The 25,172-nt window shown below is 54.1% G+C and overlaps 1 protein-coding gene across 7 annotated transcripts in view; it reads right to left on the bottom strand.

The window, feature by feature from the left end:
• Positions 1-25,172, bottom strand: part of MYO9B (myosin IXB) — a 64,149-nt gene that overhangs the window by 1,506 nt on the left and 37,471 nt on the right. The window contains exons 11-40 of one of the 7 annotated variants that reach the window (XM_006904262.3): positions 24,499-24,640; positions 23,989-24,193; positions 23,387-23,465; positions 22,233-22,322; positions 20,821-20,934; positions 19,428-19,467; positions 18,365-18,487; positions 17,382-17,462; positions 15,624-15,734; positions 14,355-14,477; positions 13,107-13,256; positions 12,861-13,027; positions 11,282-12,148; positions 10,532-10,604; positions 10,235-10,359; positions 8,388-8,521; positions 7,956-8,146; positions 6,603-6,701; positions 6,327-6,500; positions 6,173-6,214; positions 5,867-5,978; positions 4,719-4,792; positions 3,993-4,185; positions 3,742-3,870; positions 3,380-3,485; positions 3,093-3,224; positions 1,856-1,979; positions 1,341-1,388; positions 852-991; positions 41-168 (exon numbers count right to left, since the gene is read on the bottom strand). In XM_006904262.3, the coding sequence (XP_006904324.1) occupies positions 41-168; positions 852-991; positions 1,341-1,388; positions 1,856-1,979; positions 3,093-3,224; positions 3,380-3,485; positions 3,742-3,870; positions 3,993-4,185; positions 4,719-4,792; positions 5,867-5,978; positions 6,173-6,214; positions 6,327-6,500; positions 6,603-6,701; positions 7,956-8,146; positions 8,388-8,521; positions 10,235-10,359; positions 10,532-10,604; positions 11,282-12,148; positions 12,861-13,027; positions 13,107-13,256; positions 14,355-14,477; positions 15,624-15,734; positions 17,382-17,462; positions 18,365-18,487; positions 19,428-19,467; positions 20,821-20,934; positions 22,233-22,322; positions 23,387-23,465; positions 23,989-24,193; positions 24,499-24,640 (4,316 nt within the window). Of the gene's footprint in view, positions 1-28; positions 169-851; positions 992-1,340; positions 1,389-1,855; positions 1,980-3,092; positions 3,225-3,379; positions 3,486-3,741; positions 3,871-3,992; positions 4,186-4,718; positions 4,793-5,866; positions 5,979-6,172; positions 6,215-6,326; positions 6,501-6,602; positions 6,702-7,955; positions 8,147-8,387; positions 8,522-10,234; positions 10,360-10,531; positions 10,605-11,281; positions 12,149-12,860; positions 13,028-13,106; positions 13,257-14,354; positions 14,478-15,623; positions 15,735-17,381; positions 17,463-18,364; positions 18,488-19,427; positions 19,468-20,820; positions 20,935-22,232; positions 22,323-23,386; positions 23,466-23,988; positions 24,194-24,498; positions 24,641-25,172 lie in introns of all 7 variants that reach the window. The other 6 variants (XM_006904263.3, XM_006904266.3, XM_006904265.3 and 3 more) reach the window with 6 other exon arrangements.

The following is a 25,172-nucleotide window of genomic DNA, read 5'->3' as shown; positions in this document are numbered from 1 at the left end:
ACACGGGAAGGAAAAAAGCAGACGCTACCTTAATACTGACCTTCCGAGGTCCCCCGCCCAGCCCGCTCTTCTAATAGGCTCTCAGTGCTGGCTGATGTCTCCGAGTCCTGGTTCTCCTCATCGGAGCCCCGAGGGTCCAGCTCCGGCAGCCGGTAGGTGATGTCCTCCCTGGGGACGACAGGATCACATGTCCAAGGCTGTTGACCCATGATGAAAGACCACCCCAAGGAAAGTGCCAGGATGGTAGGGGACAGAGCAGGCCATCTTGGTCCTGGATAGGACGCTCTGCCCCCAGAACTTTCTACTCTCAAAGCACACCTGGCCCAAAATGCCTGTGACCCTGCGAAGCTCGTGGGAAGATGGAGTCAGGCTCCTGAGGGAAGCCGGGAATTGGCCCTAACACTGAGCAAGTGAGGAGCTCCTGCCTTGGGACCTTGGCATGCATTGTTCCCTCTGCCTGGAGTGCCCTACTCTGTGAAATTAGGTGGCCAGGTGCCTTGGGTCACACCTGTTCTCCTGGCGTAATATTTTAATGGCACCCTCTTTCACACATCTCAACTGGACAACAAATTAATGGTCACCCTAGCTAAGGCCATCTTCAAGACAAAATTCGGACATCGCCCATTACCCTTTCTTTCTCTGTGGGCCACTACGGTTCCCTGTGGTCACGCATGGGGTTTAAACAGAGCCCTGGGCTGTTTTAGGACAGGAGCACTCCATGAGGTGGGTACTGGCTTGAGCCTGGCCCGTCAGCCTCCTAATGGCCAGGTCCCCTATGCATAGTGGAAGGGCCAGTGGATGGGGGATGGATGGTATGGATGAGAGTGGGAAGAGGCTGGAGGAACACTTGCTTCTCCTCCTTGATGGACTGGATCCGCTCAATGAGGATCTCCTTCTCTCGGTCTTCATCGTTGCCGGCTGCCTCCTCCTCTGGCAGCACCCCCAGCTCCTCTGGGCCGCTGCTGCTTCCCCGGGCTGTGGGGCTCTTATTCTGCAACAGAGCAGTGGCAGGTCTGGCCAGCCCCTCCAGGCAGGTGGGGTCAGTGCTTGTGGGTAGGGAGAAGGTGGTGTGCACAGCTCTGGGGGAGGTTAGTTCTGCCGTGGGCAGCGGGCTTAGTGAGGCTGATCCAGGGACCACGTGGGGGCCGAGTGGCTGGTGCACAGCTGGTTAGTTGTCCTCAGCACAGGTGGTCGTCAGGCCAACAAGCCTCCCCTAGCATGCATTTCCAGAAGTTTAGGACATGCTGGGCCTATCCTACAAGGACCCCAGGGGCCGAGGGGAACCCCAGCATGCACTGCACCAAAGACATGCAGGGTGGGCCCACCGACCATGTACATACCAGGACCCCCTCATAGGGAGATGAAAACCCCAGTTTGAGAGGCCATGGCTGGGGGGAGAGATGAACAGAGGGTAACCACATGCGGCCATGACCAACACACAGGTTGTATCATGGGTACCAAGCCACATCTGATCATGGGGACTAGGACAGGGTCCTCCAATGGGAGCCCAGGACCCACCCCCTTATCCCCCACACTCTGAGGTCACTTTTGTGGGAGTCAGTCTCCTAAGGGCAGGGCTGAAGTCAGCAAGGGCCAGGGCTGGAAGATGACCAGAACTACCACCAAGTGGATGACAGGTCCCTGAGAGGGACAGTCGGTGTGAGACAGAGAGGGTGGTGGTCACTTGGCTAAGGTAAGGAACTGGTCCTTGGCCAGGCTGCCTATGGCCAGGGGAGTGCACAGTAGGGGATGTGAGACCCCACCCTGTGGCCTGAGCCCCTCCCACAAAGCCACGCCCATCCACCCTCCTCTGACCATGCCCCTGCCAAGGCCCTCACCCAAAACATGTACTTACAGTGTTTTGTCGCAGGAGAGAGAGTCTGCGGAAGGCAATGCTCTCTGCGGCCTCCAGCTGGCTGATCTCCTCCATCTTCACTTTGTACTTCCTCATCTGTTCCTTGATCAGCATCTCCACACAGCTGTGGAGAAGGCCCACAGAGAAGGCCAGTTAATGCCCTCAGGAATGGTCGGCCTGAGGGCCTAATGTCCAGGGAGGTGCTGGCTGGAGACTGGGGAACAGTGGCCAAGGTAGAGACCCACCCAGAGAGACCAAACACAGCCGTGGCTCCCATCTTGGCCCCAGCTCGTTCGCTGTGTGACCTTGGATGACTCACTCTACCTCTCTGAGCCTGTGTCCCTATCTTAAGGAGCCTCGTTTGTAGGAAAAAGTACCTACAGCCAGCTGGAGTGAACTGACCCCTCAGTCACCCTGCAGGGTGAGGATTATCCCATCTCACAGGAAGTATGAAGCCTAGGGAAGGTGGGTGACTTATCCCAAGGGCTGCAGCCCCAAGAGCTCCAGGATGTGCATGCACTCTGACTAGCAGGTTATCTGCTTAGTGGTCAGGGCCAGCCTGAGTGGTCAGCACTGGGTGGGGAACTTGGCCTGGAGCAGTCAGTACTGGGTGGGGGACTCAGCCTGGAGTGGGCAGTACTGGGAGGACTCAGCTCAAAGTGGTATCGGAGGGACTCAGTCTGGAGTGGTTAGTATGGAAAGACAGCCTGAAATGAGAAGCAATCACAACTCAAATTTTCCATCACTACAAGCACATTAAAAAAAAAAAAAGGAGAAAAGACTGCTGGAAGAGGCCAGAAGCAAACCAGTCAGGTCACACCAGGCTCCTCTCCTCGCCGCCTGTTACTGTTCCTTAATCATGATGAGCATGGCCTGGGGACTATAATGTCAGGCCTTCTTGGTGTGTTTGCCTCGTGAAACCACTTACAGTGACAGTTTCTTGTTTTCACAAGTCACCTCAACAACGTCGTCTTAGTGACTAATGTCTGATGACTTTCTAAGTTCTGAGGAACTTTTGGAGAACTTTTGCAGAAAGAAAGAAGAAGCCCTGAAACTAGCGCTTTTGTTTGCTGCCAACTCTCACTGCTGACGTGTTGGCATCGCATCTACCCCTTGCCCTGTGATGAGGCGTGAGGACTTTCCTTCTTTTCTGGTTCTTCAGCCTCAAAAGAGCTCAAGGAGTCCCTGGCAGGGCTGCCCTGAGCACGCGTGGGGGTGGGGCAGGCCTGGCACTCACGTGGTGATCTTGAGGACGTCCTTCATGCTCGTCAGCGGGTCTGAGTTGTCAGGGCAGCGCAGGAGGCAGGGTGCAAAGATGATGGCCAGAGCACTGGGTGACATGCGGTTCACGTCCTCAAGCAGGGCCACCCTGTATGGTGACTGGCAGTTAGGGAGTGATCTTTCCCAGATAGCCCAACAAGGACCCATGTCCTGGTGCAGAACTAGCAGAGAATACCCGCCTGGGAGCGGGTGGCCAGGATCCTGGCAGGGACCCCCCCAAAGAGAGTGGCAGCAGGCACTTGCTTGACTAAGTGGAAGATGAGCCGCTCCAAGGAGTTGTGATTGGCTTCTGGCAGGTGCTCCAGGACGGCGTATATGGCAGCCAGCTGTTCCTGCTTCTCTGGCAGCTCTAGAAAGGCCCAGGTATCAGCTCCCCATGGGCCCCACAGAGATTCACCCTAGGGACAGGGGAGCCTCCCGCCATGTGGGGCCTGGGCTGGGCATGTGGCAAGAATGCAGGGCCACAGAGGGGTCCCAGCCCCACCCTAGGCCTTGGTTTCTCAGCTCTGACTAGGTGGTCCCGCCTCCTTGGTTAGCCAGTGTGCTTGTGGCTCTGACCCTGACCATGACCACCTGCATGCCCTTGCCGCTATCACAGGACTCACCGACGGCACGGAGAAAGTCGCCATACTGGGCGAAGGTCATGAGGGGCTCGGGAAGCTCCCGCAGCCACTGCTTGAGCACCCCGGTGATGGCATGGATGGGGAAGTTCTCCAGCTTGACAGCCGCTGGGTCTGTGGGGAAAGTGTGAGGGGCTGGTGAGCGCAGGCAGGAGGGCTGCGCCCGGAGTCCCTCACGGTGCCCACCTGCCCTCGATCCCTACTTGTTTGCAGGCCCCACCTGCCCTAGCACCCACCTGTCTGCAGTGCCTGCCGGAGCTCCCTCGTGCGGTTGGCGGCGCCCGACTTGCGATACAGCCCCTCAGTGTACAGGCCATGCATCTCCACATGTTCCAGAAGTTTCTCTAGCACGATAGGCACTGAGGCCTTGTCACTGGTCAGGCTGTCCACGCACACACCAAAGTGGCCTGGTTCAGCACCTGGCTCGCTCTGCAATGTCAGGGGTCGGGGTAAGGCCTGGGTTGGCTGTCCTTTCTGGTTGCCCCGTGGGCCTCCTCTGTGGGCTCTGTCCCTCTGTCCTTCATCCCCCCTTGCAGGTTGTTGGGTGTGCTGGGCTGCAGAGGTCAGCTCAATAGCCACTGGGCAGGGGCTCGCTATGAGGAGCACCCACTGCCCCTCAGAATAATCGGGCCTGGCTCCTGCTGCCGCCCCAGCACTTGGGACCCTACTTCCCTTCTGGGCACAGTGCGGGGACTCTCTCCACCTGGAGGAGGGAGGAGCGGAGCCAGGGTCTGATAAGCACACACAAGCCCAGTCCCTGCCTCGGGGGGCCTTGAGCAGAACCAGGTGTGCTTGGCTTTGGGACTAGCCCCTCTTGCCAGCTCCCTGCTCCTGCCTGATGCCCTCCCTTGGCCTTGCACCTAGCACACTCTCTCCTGTACACCTCTCAGGACTGCCTTCTCCAGGTACCTGGTCCTGAACTTAGTGTTGTTCTGGAAAGTTCCTGGCCTCGGTGGGCTCACCTTACTTCTGCATGTGTAGGAGCAGTAGGTCTGAATCTTGTGCACGCACTTCTTGTGGCAGGTCATCTTGCACACTAGGAGGACATGGTTGGGGGAGGGTGGTCACAGGCGGAGCATCAGGGGCCCCAGGCTCCCATGACTGCCTGTCCCAATAGCTGGGGGCCCATTGACCGGATTCTAAACTCTCATCACACAAATCTCTGCCCTGATCCCCAGGTGAGGGAGCCATGTAGGCAGGTGTTCATAGATGGAGACTGTTAGTGGCCTCAGAGCCAGCCTGGCCAGTGAGATAAATGCAGGGGTTTAGGGAGCTTATACCTTAGTCCTGCCAGGAAGCAGCCCTAGGGATTCAGCCTATGATGGCAGTATAAATGATGTTGCTTTTGCTTCTCCCAACCACACCAAGCCCCAGACTAAGGGACGTCACATATGGAGAGAAGAAACCAGCTATGATAAAAAGGAGGTAGTGTCTGGTGTGTCCTTATCTCAGCACAGTGACAACTGCCGGGGTATTTATGACAGAAGTGGGATGGAGAGCTGCTCCTCACACAGGACCAAAGGGGAGAGGAGGAGACCCTGGGCTGAAAAAAAGGCCAGGCCTGGCTGGTCCTGGCAAGAAAACAAGTGCTAGGGGCCTGCTAGACCTGACCAGGCCTCTGAGGGCCAACTGGTCTCTAGTCTTGGCTTGGCTACCTTCTGGCTGTCTGACTGAGGGCCAGCTGGGCTATCCTGGGCTATATCTGTCTCTCAGGGTTCCCTGGTGGGGACTGACTAGACTCCCCTGGCACATGGGGGAGGGGCCAGTGGCTCAGGTAGCGGAAGCAGAATGTACAAAGGCCTGGCGGTAGGACACAGGGTGACCTGCCCAGGTAGGGGTTTGAGTGGGTGAGATGTAGCTGGGGCAGTGTTCAGGAAAGATCCACCCTGTGGCTGGGGTGAAGGCCCTGGTGCACAGCAAGGGGTTGGGGATACGGTGGCAGGGTTAGGAGGTACTGAGAGGGGTTGGGGGTACAGTGGCTAATCTGGAGATTTTGTGAAGTGTCAGGGGTTATAGTGGGTGATGAGGGGTTTGGTGGAGGGTTGGGGGCATGAGTGGGGTTTGGGAGTTGGGATACAGGGGGCATGCAGTGGGGTGCTGGGGTACTCACCACTGCAGAGCAGGGCCTTGTCCATGAGCCAGATGTAAGAGAGGCACTGCTCACACGACTGTGGGATGCTCACCTGGTAGCTGGCAAACACGTGCCCGTTGTGCTGCTGGACCTGGGGGCCGTGTAGGAGGGCACTGAGCGGTGAGGGAGGACCCCCACGGGGCTGCCCAGTGTGGATGTTGCCTGCGGCAGCTCAGGGCCTGGGGCTGCTCACTCATAATGGGTTCCTTAGGGCTGGGCAGGAAAACACACTCGCCTGCACACACTCACACGCATACATGCTTGCATGTGCACACTCATACTCACAGCGCGTTCCTGCTTCCGCTTCTTTTTCTGAGCTTTGCTCTGCTGTGAGGGAACACGAAGGCAGGTCTGTGTGGGTCCCTGGGGTACCCCCGCCCCCAGCCACCCCTCCATGCCATGCTGGTCCCTTGCCCCTACCCAGAGTGGCATCACTCACCTTGGGCAACTCAAAGTCATTCTTGGTGTGCCCACGGGTGAACTCGTCCAGCAGTGACTGGAAGAGATTGAGGACCAGGTTGGGGTCCTTCTCGCCGCGCTCGGCCGCCAGGTTGCTCACAACAATCTGGTAGTTCTCCATCAGGTCCTTGTAGCCAACATGGATCTTCCCATTCTGTGGGGACAGAAGGTGTGATCACATTGCACAAATAGGGGGGTACCCTGGGGGGAGCTTGGGGATTGCTGGGGCACCCCTGGGGCTGATGTTTACACGTACTGGGACAGAGTACATGGTCTTGAGGTTGCTCCTGAACTTCTCGGTGGCCTCAATGAACAAGCTCTCGATGGGTGTCTTTTGGGAACGAAGGTCGTTTATCTGGCGAGAGGGAAGGAGAAAACCACTGACCCTGTGTTGCCTGAGGCAGGACATCTGAGTGGACACCACTTTGCCCTGTCCCAAGTCCTTCTCTGGCTCCCCTGGGCTTGTAGGATAAAATCTGGGCCCTCTGGCCAATCCTGGTCTCCCCTGTCCCTTCAGTCTAGGTTCAAACTATTGACACTTAGGGCTGGATCACTCACTGTAGGGTTTGAAGTGGTATCTCTGGCCTCCATCCACCAGATGCCAGTAGCACCCTCACTCGTGATGACCAAAAACATCTGCAGATGTTGCCAATCATCTGCATTCGACCCCTGGCCATGCCACAGGACAAGCGTGAATGGCTTGGTCATTTCACAACACGTCCACCCTTGCAGGATCCCTTGCTGCCCCTCTGGGAAGCTCCCAAATCCTGCTGTGGAACTGACTGTAGCCGGGGCCGTGAACACCATAAACACAGGCTGTGGCTTATTCACCTCTGCTGTACACAGTAAGTGCTCAATCAGTATTGGCCACAAGATCCGATGCATTTTAATAGCTTATTCTAAATAAAGTAAGTACACGGCCACGGCTGAGCCACGGCGATGCTGCTGACCTAGAGGCAGCCTGGTGGGATGCAGGTGTGTCCAGCGCCCTGCCTGGAAGGTTATTCTGGATCTTGGTGTTTCTGTTTCCTCTAGTGTGTGAGAAAGTGGGGCAACCATCTCCAAGGGTCATTGCGAGATAACAGAAGTGTCTTCTAATCACAGATCGAAAGTATCGGGGAAAAAAAACCTCCAGAAAGTTCCAAAAAGCAAAACTTGAAATTGCTGCACATCAAACACTAATGTTGAGTCCGCATGAGCAATGTGTCAGCATACCCTGCTGCAGCCTGTGTGCAGACATGAGGAACTTGAGCGTTCTCAGATTCTGAGCATCCGCAGGGGTCCTGGAATCAATCCCCTTCAGATACTGAGTGACAACTCTATCTGTGCCGACTGAGAGGAATGTGGGTTACAAATGGTCTCATGTGAGCCCAGGCTGGGTTTTACAGAAAACGAGTTGATGTCAAACTTAGGAACAAGTGTCAGGTTTCTAGAATTTTCTGTGTGTTGGAACTGTACACCTGGACTTTCTGTTCCCGGTCTGCTAAGAGCTGTGATGTGGCGATTCAGAAGACTGCTGGGTGGTGATGGCCCTCCTGGGGAGGCCCAGGTCTGAAGACTCGCAACCTTCGCCCCCGTAGTGTATGCCCCCATCCCGCCGCAGGCCCACCTTGTTGAGTAGGAACTCATCCAGGTACTTGAGCTCATTGGCGTTGGTGATCTTGCGGAACACTGACTCCCGCCATTTCTCTGACACTGTGATTCTGCCAATTTTGAGGTTTCGGTTTTTCTTCCCTTTGCCTCCCAGCTCCTTGGTGTGCTTCTCGCCCGCAGTGTGGCGGTGCTGCTGGCTGGAGGGGGCTGTAGGGGAGAAGGAGTGGCTGTCGAGGGCAGGATGCTGGTCAGCCTCTTGAGGCGTGGTCACAAACACAGAGAACCAGGACCCTGTATGGCTGTGCACGGGGGTCCACGGCCACAAAGTGCCCCCAGGGGTGGGGACTGGGTCTGAAGCCATGTACCCAAGGCCCCACCTGGGGATGGGGCACATCCTCAGGGACCCCAGTAGCTCTGCTGTCCGTCCCTGAGGCTGCGGGTGACCAACCTTCTAGATTCTTCTTCATGGTGGTGGCTTCCAGCATGGCGTGCCCAGGGATCGCATTCTCCGTCTCCTCCACACCCTCTAGACTACCCTTTTTATCCTTGTTCTTATGCAGGAAAAGTCTTATAAATGTGGGCCTGAAGGAGAAAATAAGGGGTTTAGTTTAAGCCTCATGAAATGAAAAACAGATGTGAGGCCATAGAAAGGGTCATCTTACCATAAGGAGAGAAATAACACTTTTCTTTCTTATCAGTGGAACTGGATGCTACTAAAAATAAGGTCAATTTGAGTGAACTGATGAGGAGTCAGGTGAAAAAGCAAGATGCTGAGTTAACATCATTTTCATATAAAAAGTAAATAAAACCACTCCTTCATGTGTTTTTATGGCACAAGATTAGGAAAAAAAATCACAAAGAATAAATACTGAATCATGCACTGTGGCTACTGGGTGTATGTGGTGGGGTGAATGGTGGCCCCCAAGAAGCTATGTGCTAAACCTCATGAGCATGATCTTATTTGGGAAAAGGGTCTTTACAGATATGACCAAAAACTATAGACTGTGTATATCTCCCCAAATTTATATGCTGCAGCCTAACTCCCAATGTATGATATTAGGTAGTGGGGCCTTTGGGAGGTGAGTAGATCATGAGGGTGGAACCCTCATGAACGGGATTAGTGCCCTTTATGAGAGACCCTAGCCTCTAACTCCCAATGTATGATATTAGGTAGTGGGGCCTCTGCGAGGTGATTAGATCATGAGGGTGGAGCCCTCATGATCGGGATTAGTGCCCTTTATGAGAGACCCCAGAGAGTGCACCCTAGCCTCTTCTGCTATGTGAGGACGAAAGAGCAGATGCTGTATAAGAACCAGGAAGTGAATTCTCATTGGACACCACATCTACTTGGCACTCTTGATCTCAGACTTCCAGCCTCCAGAACAGCAAGAACTAAACGCCTGTTGCCCATTGTTTAAGCTGCTCATTCTGTGGTATTATCTTATAGTGGCCGAATGGACTATGACACTAAGTGAAAGATCTCAAGGAGATCATCCTGAATTACCCAGATGGGCCCTAAATTCAGTGACAAGTATCCTTACAAAAAACAGAAAAAGAGAAGATACAGGAGAGAAGAAGTTCATGTGACGATGAAGGCAGAGACTGAATGATGCGTCTATAAGCCAAGGACTCCTGGAGCCTCCAGAACCTGGAAGAGGCAGGAAGGATGCTCCCCTCGAGTCTCTGAAGGAAGTGTGGTCCTGTGACACCTGTATTTCAGACTTCTGGCCTCCAGGATTATGAGAGAATACACTTCTGTTGTTTGAAGCAACCCTGTTTGTGGTTCTTTGCTTTGGGGGTGGGGTTGCCCCGCAGTGGGGGGCTCTCTGTCTCCCACCACAGCCCATTCTTCACCTTCCTCAGCCTTTCTGGATCACAGCTCCCTTGTCCCATGGCCAATTTCTCTGCTCTGGAAAGGACCCATCTGTAGCACTTGGGGGAGCTTCTGGGAATAGAGCCTAGATTTTCTGAGGACCCAGAAAGAGTTGCTGGAGGTAGGGACGGGAGATCTGGTTCTGAGTCCATAAAAAGCCAAATGGAACTTGTCTGTCTGGACCCAGAAGAGGTGACCCAGATTGGCTCTAAGGTTCAGTGGAATCATTTTACCCTCATGTGGCCAGGACCCAGGCTCCATGTGGGCCTCTTGTCATGGAACTGCTACTGAGCAAATGTCTGTCCAACTCAGCTTTGTAAATGCCGTCGGTTTAGGAGACGAGACCGCTCGGAGACTGAAGGCCCTGGCAGGGGCCCTGAGTATCCTGTGGTGGCTCAAGCCCACCCGAACTCCACACTCACTTAGAGTCGGCCTGGGAACCTGGGGATAGCCCTGCGTCTGTGCCGGTGGACACATCGCTTGACTTCTTCTTCTGGATGACTGGCTTCTTCATGCTGGGCTCGCCATCTATGCTGTCTGAAAGAGGCTGCGAGAGAATGAGGCTGGGTAAGCAAATGCAGGTGGCTTCATGGGAAGAAAGCAAAGGGTCCCTGTGTCACTGTGCACTCTATCCACTGACTCCCCTTCTCTCTAAAGCTGCCCTTTGGGCAGAAGCAAGTTGGACCCTGAAGGGAGAGAGCTGCAGCTTGGAGCTTTACCTGAGACTTGGCCTGAGCAGGGGCCGGGAGGAGCCTGGAGACGTCGCTGGTGGATAATGAAATGCGCCTCTCCCTGTGAGATCACAGAAATGTGGCTTTGATCGACAAGAAAGAATTCAGAGATGTTTTGGTTGTCATATCCAGAGGGTAATTCTACTGGCATCTGGTGAGTGGAGACTGGGGCTGCTACTCTGTACACCGCATGCACAGAACGGATCTACCCAGAGAGTGAGCCGACCTCGGGTGCCTGCCCTCGCAGAAGCCAGAGTCTTCCTCCACTCTGTCCTTTGGCCAAGTGGGCCTCTGGGACAACAGGCCAGTTCTCAGTCACCCTCATTCACTGATGAGGAAACCGAGATCCAGGCAGGGTGGAGAGTGGGGCTTTTAACCGGCCTCCTTCCACCAGGCCAGGGGCTTTTTGAGTGAACACAGCTTGTTTTAGTGGGAGCCCCTAGGGTTCAGCATTCCAGCCAGACCCCAGCAGGGCGACACCAGGCAGGTGGCTCATCCTTGCCAGATCCCTCTCTCCCTCCTCAGGGCCCCACACACCTGGTGTCAGCTCTTGGGCACAGAGCTGCTCATGTGTTTTGGGGATACCTGCACCCCACAGTTCATGGGATGGCCCCATGCAGAGAATAAGCCAGCCCTAGAAGATGTCATGTGAGGGTGGTCCTGAGGCCAGGCCTTTGACTATATGTCCCCTGCCCTGCCCACCCACTGTGCTCAGACAAAGGAGGGTGTAGGGCTTACTCTGTGGGTGTGAGAGTGGGCCCCACGGCCCGGTGCCGCTCGCTAAGGTCCAGGGACTGGCTCAGCATGGCGCTGGGGCTGGCAGCTGTCCGGTTCTTACCCCGCCATAGCTCTACAGCACTGGCCAGCCTCTCGGAGGCTGGGTCTCGGTACCGCTGGATTTGGGTGGAGCCTCCGGGGCTCTCAGGCCTGTCCTGTGCCCTTGGGCCACCACTTGGCTTGCTCTTGTCCTGGGGGCTCTCGGGGGTAAGGCTGGGGGCCAGTGTGCCAACCTTGCTGTCCAAGGCCAGGCTGGTGGGCCGTTCCACTCGGCCCTGGGGTGCCTGAGGGGTTTCTGCGGGGACCTGGCAGGCTGGTGTGGCTTGTGGAGGCCCCTTGGGCTGCTTTTCAGGAGCAGAGTTCTCTGTTTCTGTCCCTGTGTCTGAGGGGGCTTCATCTTCTCTGCTCTCCTTTCTGTCTTCGGGGAGGCCCTCCTCCTGATCCAGGGCGATTATTCCAGAAGGTTCTCTGAGGGCGTTCTCATCCTTACATGACTGCATGTGTCTGTTCTGGAGTTCCACGTGCTCCAGCCCCCTCTGCCTCCGAGACTCGCGCTTCTCCCGGCTGCTGGACACTTTCTCATGACTTTCGGTGGCGTTTTTCTGGGGTGGGAGAAACTTCTCAGGGGTGGGGCTCTCCTCCTTGGGGTGGGAGCTCTCTGCTGGGGGCTCATGGCTCAGCCACATCTTGGGCTCCAGGGCTGAATGCTTGCTGTCCTCTGACGGTTCTGGACCCAGCCCACCCGAGGCAGTTTCTTCGCTCGTGGCTTGCTGGGCTTCCCTCGCCCTCTCTTCTGCCTTCTGCTTCTCTGCAACCATCTGGCGGAAGCTGATATAAGGAGAGTAGAGGAGCTGGGTTCAGAAACAAATGTCCTACAGATCCCAGAATCCACCCAGGGTGTTGGAGGCCTCTGAGCCATGCTCTGGTGGGATCCCCATGCTGTTTGTGGGCTGGGGTGGGGGGGTACAGGTGTCATCTCTGGCACTGAGATGCTTCTGGCAAGGTGGGACCTCCTCAGCCAGGAAAGGGGAATACAGAGGGGTGGCCCATCCTCGGCCACCTCTGCCCTGGGTCCGCTTGGCTAGTTCAGGGGTACATTTATTAGTTCTGTTGTGGGAGAAATCTGTTAAGCGACTCCTCAATTCCTTTGGGATCCCTGACCTGGCAGATGCCTAAGCTCCATGTGAGTGTGGTGGAAGGGGAGCCCCCTGTGGGCTGGCCCGGAGCGGCCTGAACCCACTCCTTTTAAATCCAGGTATTCTACTGACTGGCCTGGAGTAGGCGGGTGCAGGGGTCCCTGGTGGGGACTGAGTGTGGCTGACGGCGACCTGAGGCTTTGCCATAAGCACCGCCCACCAGCCCTGGGGCGTCTCTCTGGGACCTATGTACCCAGGTAGCTGGATTCCTGCCATCCCTTTCCCAGCCTCTTTGTGTCCAGAATGACATTCTGACAGTTCTGCCCATATCTCAGGCAGCTTTTAGGTGAGTGAACTTTCTGGCTTCTGGAACATTCTAGGGAGTAGGACCCTGTTCTGTTCACCTCCTGCGCTGCAGGTGTCCCCGGCAGAGGCTCTGCAGGTGGATGATGATTTGTCTCTGGCGTTGGTAGGCTGCCCGCTGCCTGTAGCCCCTCCATGTGGCTTGGAGGTACACGGCCGCCTGTGTCCTCTCCAGAGCCCGCCTGACACGGTAGGATCTCCAGCAGGCCTGACAGCAGAGCAGAAAAGGCGTTCAGAGGCCATGCGTGAGCCACCCCTATACCCCAGCCCATCAGCCCACACAGTACCTGGATGGTGGCTGCTGCCCGCCTCATCTGCAAGAAGTGCCGACGTTCCAGCACCATCCGAAACCAGCTCTGCAGGAGCAGGATCTTCCGCACAACCTCCCGGTGCAGCGTCTCCTGCAGTGCCTGTCGCTCCGTCTCTTTCAGGAAAACCTGGTGGGCGCAGGCACAGGAGGGATCAGCGAGGTCCCCAGAACCCTTGGGTCCAGGAGCTCTGCACAGCCACCCTGGGAATGAATGCGATCAAGCTGGTGTGCTGACTGACCTAAGTGGAGTGTTTTTTGACATGTACTGAGATGCAAATCACATAATGTGAAATTAACCATTTAAAGTGAACAATTCCGTGGTATTTAGAACATTCACAATGTTCTAAATGCAACCACCACCTCTGTCTAGTTCCAGATCATCACCCCCAAAAGAGATCCCGTCTCTATGAGCAGTCACTCCCCATTCATCCTCCACCAGCTCCTGGCAATTGCTAATCTGCTGTCCCTATGAATTTGCTTATTCTAGATATTTCAACTAAATAGAATTGTATGCTATATGGCCTTTTGTGTCTGGTTTCTTTCACTCAGTGTAATGTTTTCAAGGTTCATCTATGCTGTAGCATGAATCAGGGCTGAGCAATATTTCACTGTGTGGATGGACCACATTTTGTTCATCTATTCAACAGCTCATGGACACTTGGGTTGTATCTACCTTTTGGCTATTGTGGCTAGTGATGCTATTAACATGCGTGTACAAGGATTTGTTTGAACACCTGTTTTTAGTACTTTCGGGTCAATACTAGGAGTAGAATTGTTGGGTCACATGGTAACCCTAATGTGTTGGGGAGCCATGAAGGGGTTTTTCACGTTAGGTGAAGCCATAAGACAGCTGACCTCGGCACTTGTTGGACAAGAAGCAACTGACACACCCCCAGAGGTGGGAGACAGTTCTGGAGGGAAAATGAGTGGAGGAAACCTGCCAGACACCACAACGGTTACTGATAGCCCCTGAACACCCTGTGGAATGGTGTAGCCTGCATGTGAGAAAATGAGAAACAGGCTTGATGCCTGAGCCCAATCCCAAAGGTGCATATTTCTGCCTTCCATGGAGAAATAACATGCTAGGCCCCAACGAATGCACTTCCTCAGCAGAGCCTCTTATTTTTCAGCCTGTGACCCAGGGCCTTGGGCCATGGGAGGACCCTGTGTACGACGGAAGGCAGGATACAGGTTTGCAGCCACCCGGAGTGGTGGGAATGCGGACCTTGGTCTTCCCAATCTGGTAGCTCCTTTTGTCTACGTTCATCTTCTCCAGCAGGGCAGAGATGACCTCCCTGCAGGGCTGGGCGTTCTTGGGTAGTAGCACCTGGAACTGCTCTGTGAAATCCTGGGTGAATTTGGCAGAAGAAAGAGAATCCAAGTGAATGTTCCCACCACTGACAAGGAGACGGGGCTATGGCAGTCCCCTCGTCAAGCCGAGTTTCTGAAGCCAAAACTTGGTCTGACATGATCAGTGTTGACGACACTAAAATCTCGGACATTCTGAAAAGTCTAAAACTTAAGAAAGACGGTCGCCGATACAGAGCACTGGATCTTTCAGTCAGTTGGTGAGTGGCTATTGTGGGCTTGTGGGGTGCATGCACTGTTGGGGGGCAATGCCTGGGAGATGGGGCCACCCTTGGGGGGCTCATAGTCTATAGCTCACTAGCGCGCTGGACCATAGCTGGAGATATGTGCTGTTTAAGTCAACAAGTATGTCAAATTTTAAGAGCCACGCATTGGTAAAACGCATCAGTATTTTCTCCCTTTTCTGTAATTTTTGCCTTTCCTATTTATATAGAGTGAGAAAGATAATATTAGCATTCTGTGGATAAGAGAGACATGCCACGATGAAGCCAAGTTCCCAAGGCCATAAGGGTAAGCTTGAACAGAGACCAGGTTTTGCCACCTTTGGTTTTGGGGCCAGTGCCCACTCAAGCACTAAACAGCTGGTGCCAGCGAATGACTCAGCCCCATGTGACAATGGTACTGAGACTGAGAAACTACTCTAGCAATTTAGTCTTCAACAATTTGAGGTTATTAATGATCCCTCGTGCTTTGAGACTATCTGGGGAGCCATTGCGGAGGTCGTCACCTCCCTGGGCCTCAGTTTCCATACTGAGAAAATAGAAACCAGGACCTCCTTGCTGCTGCTTGGCAGAATAAAAGAGTTGGGTATAAAAGTGTCTATCACAGAAGGTGCTCAATAAAGAGCAGAGCTGTGCAGGGATCTGCTGGCGCAAATCCCTCATCCTGACTTGGTTCCACATCTCCGTATCCTTCAAGGCTTGGCTTGGGTCCAGCTACCTCTTCTGAGGAAACTCGCCCCCTCTCTGACAGAGAATGATCTGGTACAAATGCCAGAGGTGCCAGGCAGAGAAGCCTTGGCATAAGGTAACCTGCTAGGTTTATCTTCCAGAGCCGTGCTCTCTCTGGAAGAGGGAGGTGGCTGACCCCCAGTTGTATCACGGGCAGCCACACACGTTCGGCCTACCTGGAATGTGTACTTGGCACTGTAGCCCGATCTCCGGATCCGCACGGTCTCCAGCATGCCCGTGTAGCGCAGCTGCTGCAGCACCAGCTCCTCGTCAAAGCACAGCTCTCTCTGAAACGGCATGTGAGTGATCAGGGCAGGTGCCCAAGCCTACAGGTGGCTGGAGATTGGGAGCTGTGAAACAAGGTCCCACAGGATTCTAGAAATGGACATGGTCTGGGCACACATGTGGGCCCTGGCCGGTCTGGGACTGTTCCCTGCACAGCAGCTGTGTGCACCTGAAGATCCACTTTTCCTTGCTCTAGACGTTCTTTTTGGAATGAAGAGACGAAACCAGTCAGCAGCGATGCTCGGGGCACTCGTCTTTTCTAGAAAGCCTGGCATCTGATCTAATCCCTGGTGTAAAGGAGACAGACGCTACTTCTTACCCTAATCCAAGATGATGTGCTACAAAGAGTTCTTTCCTAAGGTCCCACTCGTACTGTCAGGTGTCGAGGTAAGTACTAAGGATTTGATAGAGAGATACTCTGGGCATGGGAGCCACACGGATGCATAAAGGGGGCGAATCCTACTGGGGCCACTTGGAGGTATCACAGGAGAGGGGACCCTGGGCTGAGTGCTGAGGGCTGAGGAAGGTGAGAAAAGCTGAGTGAAGGCCCAGAGAAGGAGTGGGAGGCTGAGGGGCTGACAGGGATGTAGGGAGATACCTGCTGTAGGAATGACAAGGAGGAGGGGCTAGGAATGATGCTGGTTCAGGGGGCTCCAAGCCTGGAGCTCAGGGGCCTGGCCTCCACGCTGGTGGGTGTTATTTTAAGTGAATGGAGGGGAGAGAATGGCATGGGGAGGGGGTCGTCATGACTGGGCAGCAGGTGTTTCTGGTATCTAATGGGCTCTTGAGGCCAGGGATGCTGCTCAACACCCTATAACACACAGGGTGCCCCCAACCCCATGGCAAAAAACACCTGCTGGCACAGCCCCTGCCCAGAACAGGTGCTGATGGAGTGTTTCCAGTTGCCCAAAGTGGAGAAATCTCTAGTGGAAGAAGAGGGGCCAGATTCTGCTGCCAAAGGAATGGGGGCTAGAGACCTTCTCTGAGACAGTACTCGGGGAAGTGGGAGGTGGGAAGGGAGAAGAGGAGAGGACAAGACTTAAGGTCCTTGCTGAGTGGGCAGAAGCTGTGGAACTTGCCAGGAGAAGGCAGACTGGTCATCGTCAGAGCGTCCCAGGAGCAGGGCGAGCCAGGGCAACAGAAAGAGTAGAGATAAAGGGGTGGAGAAAACAGAGCCACCAGGGTCCCCTGCCCAGGTTTCACTTGCACTAGAGAGGAAGTCCAGATCCCATATGGCCCCCACTAAAGTCCCAGTGGATCACTGGGATGAAAGAAGCAGAGCAAGGGCCGCTCAGTGCTCTGTCTTTCCAGAAACTTCTGGATGAGCATTGGGCTCTGTGCTCCTGCTGTACAACCTCAATCCCTCCCTTCTGGTGCATTCTGTACTGCCTGTTTTTGGGTTGTATCTAAAGAGCAACCCTGACCTGTCCCTCCTCGAGCAAACCTTCTCTGGGGCCCCTCTACATTCCAGAGGACGTCCCCGCTCATGGCTGCCCTTGTTGCCTCCTGCTGACCCCCTTGTCCCCCGCTGGCCATGGCACGCCAAACAGTTGTGAACACTCAGTTCTTTGAGGCCCTGCGCCAACCCCAGCAACCCTGTGACCACCTGACCTTGGCCTTCACCTCCTCGGGATGCAGGAGCCCCTCACCTTCTCAGCGTTGGAGCGAATGCAGCGGATGAAGAAGGGCTCTGCATTCCCCAGCGCCTCCAGGAGCTTGTTAAGGGATGTCTGGGGAAAGAGAAAGGTGTTCTTCTGGGACCTCCCGAGCCATGCCTCTCTGTGGGAGGGGGTCCAGGTCACCTGCCTGCACCACCAGGGAGACTGTGCTGATGTGGGACATGGGAGGGTACAGAGGGACATTCTGATTGGAAGCTGTGCTACCCCAGGGAGCCACTGAGTAAGCTGTGGTGTCCCTGTGCCTAAAGGCCACCATCTTCCCAGGGTTGCTCAGACCTCATCTTTGCTTCACATGGAAGGTGGGGTGGGGTAGGGAGCCAGACCAGATAAACTCCTTCTGGGGATTTAAAACACTTGTCAGCTAAGAAAAGACCATGGATGCCATGATTTTGGTCTCTGGCCTACTGTTTCCAAAAAGGATTTGTGTGAGCCCCTAAATAAGGTAATTGTAATTAAAAAAAAAAAAGAAAAAAAAAAAAAGCCGAGGTGGAAACAGAAGACTCTGACTGAGGAAAAGGAGGAATAAAGAACCTAATGGTGAGGGTCAGCAGCTACTAGAACCCCTAAAAAAAAGTATCCCTAAGCTTCCTGGCAGCCAGGGGGAAAAAGGGAAACATGACCTAAGGTCACAGCTCAGTAGTTACATTAATTCACATGCTGACTCGAGATATTTTTTAACTTGGTGGTTCTTAAGCAGGGGTCATTCTATCCTCCCAGGCGCATTTCACAATATCTGGAGATTTTTTGGATGCCACCACTGGAGAGTGCTATGGGTGGGTGGAGGCCAGCAATGCTTTTCGACATTCCACAATGCACAGGACGGCCCCTACCCGGGAGAATGAATGATCCATCTGACCCCAAATGTCAAGCAGTGCCAGGTTTGGGAATCCTGGGTAAATGATCAGCTCCCCATGTTTGTTTTAGTGGAGCCACATGAACGTTGGGCCACCCACCTGGAACTGGGCGCTGATGCTTGGTGGCTTCTTCTTCTTGTGCAGGTGCAGCAGTGACTTGGTGGTACGGTCGTGCAGGGTCATGCTGATGATGAGCTTCAGGGACTTGGAGTCCAGCAGATTCTAGGACAGACACACAGGGTCCGGCCTGCCCTCCTGGGGCCACAACGGGCACCAACAGGAGGCATTGATCCTGGAGCTAAGACAAAGACCCTGGGGGTGGCAGCTCTTGGATCTGTCTCAGGACTGTGCTGCTGTAGGGGTGAGGTAGGTGGGCCTGGTGGGACTGAGCCTGGGCTGTGCCTTGTGAACGGCACCAACTCCAGGAGGGCTGATTACAGCCTCTTTCGCAGCCCAGATACTGGAAGACAAGGGCCATGGAGCATAGCCTTCCCTCTGCACAGCCTAAGGAGTGCCAACCCTGTGTGGCCAGTGAGGGAATCTCCTCTGCTGACCAGACTAGAGGCTGCTCTTACTCTCCTACAAACTTCATAATCTGTCCACATGCTGTACATGAAAATGAGACAGAATACCTGAAAACATATTACCCACGGCTGGCTGCTGGGGTCTTGGCTGCCTGGAAGGACCATCCTAGCTGAAGGATTTCTTCTCTCTGGACACCCAGGAGTTGCATCCCATGGAAGTGGCTCCTGGCTAAAGACCCCTGATGTGGGGTAGGGCAGAAGGGTCTGTTGCCTCTGAGCAGCATAAACTCTGTGGTGCTGTTCACGCTTCTGGGCTCCCCATCAACCAGGCTGAGCGTACCTCCTCGCTTAGTCCTTCCTCTGCCCCCTCTTAGGCTTATCATACGAGTTCTCCTCTATGCCTCACTTGTACAAATTCTGGTTCTAAGAAACCCAAAGAAAGATACCTCCAAATCATCTCAACGGGTAACATTTTTTTTGGGGGGGGAGGGGGAAGAGGGAAAAAAGAGAAAAGAAGGAAGGAAGCCAGAGAAGTTAAAAGCCCCACCTCCCCACCCCAATTTTCCAGAAAATGACTTGAGCCAGGAGCTCTAAGACGGGCAAAAGCAAGGTGGCATTAGATGGCATCGCGTGTTTACCTTCGGAATGATCTGCTTTTGTTTGGTACCTTTACTTTTCCTGTCAAAATATTAAAAATGGTTTTGTGAACAGAAGGAACATGGGGTCTAGATCTGGGTTAGTTCAGCAAGCCACACTTGGCAGGTTAGACGGAGCAGGAGCAGAGAGCGGAGAGTCGAGACGCACAAGTGCAACGAGGCAGCCACCACCACCTCTCCAAGGACCCGGCGGGGTGCTTCTGCTACAGTCTGTGCACACTGACTTCCCCGGGTTGCAGGAGCATCTGGTCTGGGGGCCACCTAGATGTCCAGAGAGTAGGAGGGGGCGGGCTGGTAATCTACATGGCAGAACGTGCATCTCCGCAGGGCCAGCTATGGGGAAGGTGATGGATCTCACAAAATGAAGGGGATACCTTGAATGGAGCTTTGAGGGACCCTGAAAGTTTCCAGCACCCACCATGTATCCCAGCTCTATTTGCTACACATTGGCAAACTTGAAGCAGGCCCACAGAGCCGGTGGCAGGGCAGGGGTCTGCCCTGCAAAATACCGAAATAGGGCCTGGGTAGGAGCGCTGTTTGGACTCGCACTGGAGCAAAGTTAAAAAATGAAAGACGATATTTTGGTCAAGGAAGGGGGAACAGTCCCTACACTCTCAGACACTATGGAAACAAAAGAAAAAAAGTTTAAAAAAAATTGCAGCTTGGCTCATTTTTAAGACCAGCCGAGGAGACAGGGCCCCACAGATCTGTAGAATTTGCAGCTGTGAGATTCTATGTGTCAGGTTTCATCTTAATCCCCGTGGGGTAGAATAAGGCCTAATAAAAACGAATTTGGAAACTGGCTCCCTTGTGGGTACAAGCTGTGCCCTCAGCCAGCCCTGAGTGTCTGCCTGGCACTATGGGTATGAAAATCGTCACCCCTGCTTTGCAGATGGAGACCAAATGCTCAGAGCACTCAGGCCATGAGGTGAGTGAGCAAGAGGGAGTCTGGGTCCAAACTCAGTTTATGTGGCTTCTGGGCCCTTCCTACCACATCACGCCGCTCTCCACACAAAGGAGGGCCAAAAATCACATGCCTTACTTCCAATGGCTTCTTTATGAGCTCACAGTGGCCAAAGGAGGGAAGGAAGCAAGCCTTGCTCTGCACGTTTTAGGGTAGAAAATTAGACACTTTGTGGGAGGCGTGTTCCTGTGAAGCTGTGCTGGGCACTGGGGAGCCGGCGGGGATTTGGGCCACAGCGCAGACCCTGGGGTGGGCATATGACGGCCATTGACTGACAGCTGGTGTGAGAATAAACTACAAGACAGAGCACAGCATTTGTAGCAGCCGATTCAGCAGGTTAACAGGTCCCGGGAGCGAGGGAGGCGGTCGTTGCACTTTTTGGGGGGCACCCGCAACCTTGGGGGCACTCACAGGCCGAAGGTGTGGGGTTTCTGGAGCCGACTGAGGGACTGGAGAAGCCTACGGGGGTCCTCACCCTGCCAGGGCAATCCTTTGATGGTCTTGATGATTTGATCATGCAAATCGCTGAGTGAAGGGGAGGGGGGGCGCAGTGACAGAGAAGAGACTGAGTTAGAGCAGCAGGTTGCCACCTCGGGGTCCCTGGCACAGTTAGGACTGTCCCCAGGCCACTGGAGCCAAAACATGCAGCTTGGGGAGCCTGCTAACCACTGCCTCTCCCTCCTGTACTGAGAAGATGGGGAGGTTTGGCCAGGAGTGGCCCCCATCCCAAGGAGGCTCCCCCTTCTCTGGGAGTGCCGCTTCAGGCCAAATGGATATTGCAACGTGAGGTTTCTCAGATCACTGAAAAAGGTCTCATATTGAAGAGTCTTTTGGAATCTGTGAAAAGCATCAAGGGGCTGCTGAAAATAGAAGGCGGGCTCTCTGTGGGAAGCAGATCAGTTTCTCTTGATTCTATGGCCACATGTCAGCCTCCTTGTCAGCTTCAAGAAAGGCCTTGGGATGAATAAATTCAAATTCACACAGGGGTTCTCAACTAGGGTGATGCTGTTTGGCTGTCATGAGTAGGAGGAAGAGAGGGAGACGTTACTGGCATCTGGCGGGTGAAGGTCAGGGATGCTGCTCAGTCCCTATGGTGCACATGACTGCCGAGGGAGAGCTTTACCCCAGAGAGTTCAATCTTATCAGCTCGGTTTTGTTCAATGACTCTAAGTTCAGGTTTCAGGTTCAGGTCTGCATCCCTTCTAGGCCCAAACTCTGACACCCATGTGTGACAATGAGAATGGCTTAGAGGTGAAAATCAAATGCTCTGAAAATGGGTATTTGTGAAGGACATCTACATGACAAATGTCTCTGATAGAACTTTGGGAAGTGAGGTAGCAATGACTAGCTGCAGGATGAGGATGAGAGGTTCAAGGTTTTTGTTTTGTTTCTGTTTTAAAAACCTCATTCCAGTTATTTCAAATGCATGTTTAAGCTCTGGGCAGTTGGCCTGGAAAGACCCCGACCGGCAGCCCCTTGTGTGTTCCATGCACCATGCCTGAGCCTGACGGCCGTACTTACCTCCACTCCCTCGCCCTCCAGGGAGGCACGGGGAGCAAAGACAACAGGGCGGTCACATTCACTTCCACACCCTGAGCGGTCAGTGCAGCGGCCGGGGTTCCGGACAAGGCCCATGGCTTCTGCCCTTAACCCCCTAACTTGGCCGAATATGGTCAAAGCGCCCCTCCCTGCCAGGACCTGGAGCCCCTTGGCTTGCTAACCCCCTCTCTCCTGGCCCTGGACACTGCGCTGAGCGCCTCGGGACGCTGGCTCCTCTGTTGTGCCTCCCTGGTCTTGGGTTCGAAGGCCCTCGCTCTACTTACTTCTTGCTTTCATAGAAAGCAAAGATGTCCTCAAAAGCGTTAATATCGAACTCCTCAGAGCCGTCAACTGAGAAATCTAGCATTGAGCAGCTGAAAGGGAGAATCTGTATAAACTAAATGCTCTCCTGGGGTGGGGCCCACAGCCCGGGGACATGGCTCTGGGGAAAATGACATCACATCAGTGACTGCTCGTCAAGGGCCAAACTTACAGTCTTTGCAGGAGAAAAAAAAAAAAAATCAAAACCCCCCACCAACAAATGGGTGGAGGAACACGTTTTTTTTTTTCCCTGCTTGCCCGTTTTGGATGAAAAAGCTGATATAAAAACACACCTTTTTAAAAGCAAGAAATCGAGACACCGTGCTTTCAGACAAAATGACATTCAGCCACTTACTCAGGTGCTAGTTCTACCTTCATATACACGCTTTTATGCATTTCTTGAAGTTTTTATTACAAAAGGCATTTGTGAGTCTTGAGAAAAAAGTCAGGGACTTGGTTACCCTAGGGCCTTGGCATGTGCTGAACTCACTGCTAATACACTTCGCCTGTCTCGTCTAGCTCAACTGGTCCCTCTTCTGGCTTTGTCATTGCTGCAGATGTCTGAACGGTGTGTGGACTTTTTCACCTCACCTTCCTGGGAGCACGTGCCAGCTCACTTTTACACTCAGTACAAACTGGGGTATGTGAAGGGCCCTTGGTAATTGCTAAAAGGCCACAAAACACCCACATCATTTCATGTGCAACAAGGAAGTGTCAGCGTTTCTGACTGTGAATGAAGTATCTTAGCAGATCCTCTTTTGGGACACGCTGGCTGGGCTGAGAGAGGAAGTGCCCTTAAATCAAGTCTGTCTCTCAGCAGGACCAGTGGCCCCTTGGCCCCACCCACCAATGGCCACAACCTGGCCATTAAAAGGATTCTTTGTAAACTGAGCTGCCCCAAGTGTTCCTAAAGCAGATGACACACCAAGTGAGGGCTGCCTTTCTGGGTGTAGGAAAGCGGCAGCCAGATGTTGTTTGCTTCTGGGTCTTTCTGGTTCAAGTGACTTCTGAGTAAGGTCAACCCCAACCTGGGCTCAGGGTGTGGGCCTTCTGACATCATTTTAAATAACGCCGCTGCCTACTGGCTTTGGTTGAGACAAATCAAGGTCTCGCTCACCGGTACAACTTTTCCGATGGGGTGCTGGCTCCTCTATGCAGCTCTCCCAGGGGACTTCGGGCACCAGGGCTGCCCAGACCTGCCAGGGACACACAGATAAGATGGATTTAGGGAGTGGGGTCACTTGGAGCTCAAAGGCCTTTGTCTTTTTCATGAAGCTGCGATCCTGACTTGAGCCCATCTTAAAAACATGGCCTGATACTCAAATGCGGGTAGAACAGGGAACTGAGGTGTCTGAGCCCTAAACAGCACCATTTACTCCTGCTTCTCATAAAGGCCTATCCTTGTGGTCCTCCTTTTAATCAATGCCCTTCGTAAAATAGAGCCACATAGCTGGCGTCTGCGGCTCAAGGGCCCTAAGGAACTACTTAGTTGTTCAGGCTGTCAAGGAAAAACGGAGACACACTTTCCCCCCTTGTGAGGAGGATGAGGTTAAATTATACACCTGGTAGTTTCTGTTTGGGACAACGAAAGAGCTCTGGAACTAGGCGGAGGTGGTGGCTACACACCATTGTGAATATTGCTAAATGTCACTGAAAAGTGCACTTCAAAACGAACTCTGAATGTCCCCCTCTCGAAGGTGACACAGGGCTTCCCTCTACCTGCAGCCTTCTCGGCCCTCTCGGCCCGTAGGCGCCCGGCCTCCCGGAGCACGGCCATGGCCCGGATGGCAGCCCGGAGCACGGCCCAGCGGAACACGGCCACTGGGTCCATGCCGATGAGCTCCCGCACATAGGAGCTGTCACTGCCCCGCAGGAGCGCCACAATGTCCGGCCGCATGTAGTCCATGTTCTTCTCCCGGAAGTCCTGGTGGGAGCAGAGGTGGGCAGTCACTCAGTGCCAGCATTGGAAGGGCTGGTGGTGGGGTGGAGCCCATCACAATAAAAGAGAGTGGTTCCTCCTGCCTGTGGAGCTGGAGACTTGGGGTTGGGGATTTGGGCTGGGGATTTGAAACTGCGGATTTGGGCTCGGGTGTTCAGGGCTGGGTCCGAGCACCCTGGCAGCTCTCCCAGCATGACTAATAAAGGGGATGGACAGAGCAAGTGCCAATATGAAGGGGCCTCCAGGTCACCCACATGATACCTTTCAGGTCTCCCAGGCTCAACACATACCTTGATCTGATATTTCACCTTCCCTGCAAAGTGCTGAATGATGAACGCAGGCTCCATGACGGGGGTGCCGAGGAAGTACCTGTTGTCTTCATGCTGCTGTTTGAATTTGGCCAGCAGGGTCTGGCTCGTGGCGTGGGGGAAGCTGGGGGGAGGATTCGAAATCATTAGCTCCAAGAACAGTGGTCGATCACCTGCTCTGCATGGCAGGTTGCAGGCCTTCCACCACCAAGATGGGTGGGTGGGCGGTGCTCAGGATGCTCTGGGTGGTGGAGCTGAGGGCCGGGAACCTGCCGCCTAGTATGAAGGGCCCAGGGCAAAGGGAGTGAACTCGGTAAGGCAGAGCAGTAAGACTGGGACCTAGGCCTATCGTGGGCAGCTCCCAGATACGATCCCAGGACATTCTGGCCTTGGATCCATGTGTACCTGGATGCTATGTCTTGGAGGGTGTTTTGTCCAGGCTTCCTTGTTAGAGGGAGGGACATGAGGGCAGAATAAGGCACCCATTGTACCTGGCTATTTCTGTCTCTCATGAAGGGTATGCTGCAGCTGGCTTTGACACACCTACCTGTGCCCAGCCTCGCTGCAAACACAGCAGCACAATGTGCCTCTGAATCCCAACACCCACGGCTTAAAGGGTGGGGGGCACAGGGGGAGGTCCTGTAGCAGCTATGAAG

The sequence above is a fragment of the Pteropus alecto genome, unplaced genomic scaffold (assembly GCF_000325575.1).
Source record: "Pteropus alecto unplaced genomic scaffold, ASM32557v1 scaffold160, whole genome shotgun sequence".
NCBI classification, from domain to species: Eukaryota; Metazoa; Chordata; class Mammalia; order Chiroptera; family Pteropodidae; genus Pteropus; species Pteropus alecto.
The sequence above is the reverse complement of the archived record's forward strand: the minus strand, read 5'-3'. Positions and strand labels throughout refer to the sequence as shown.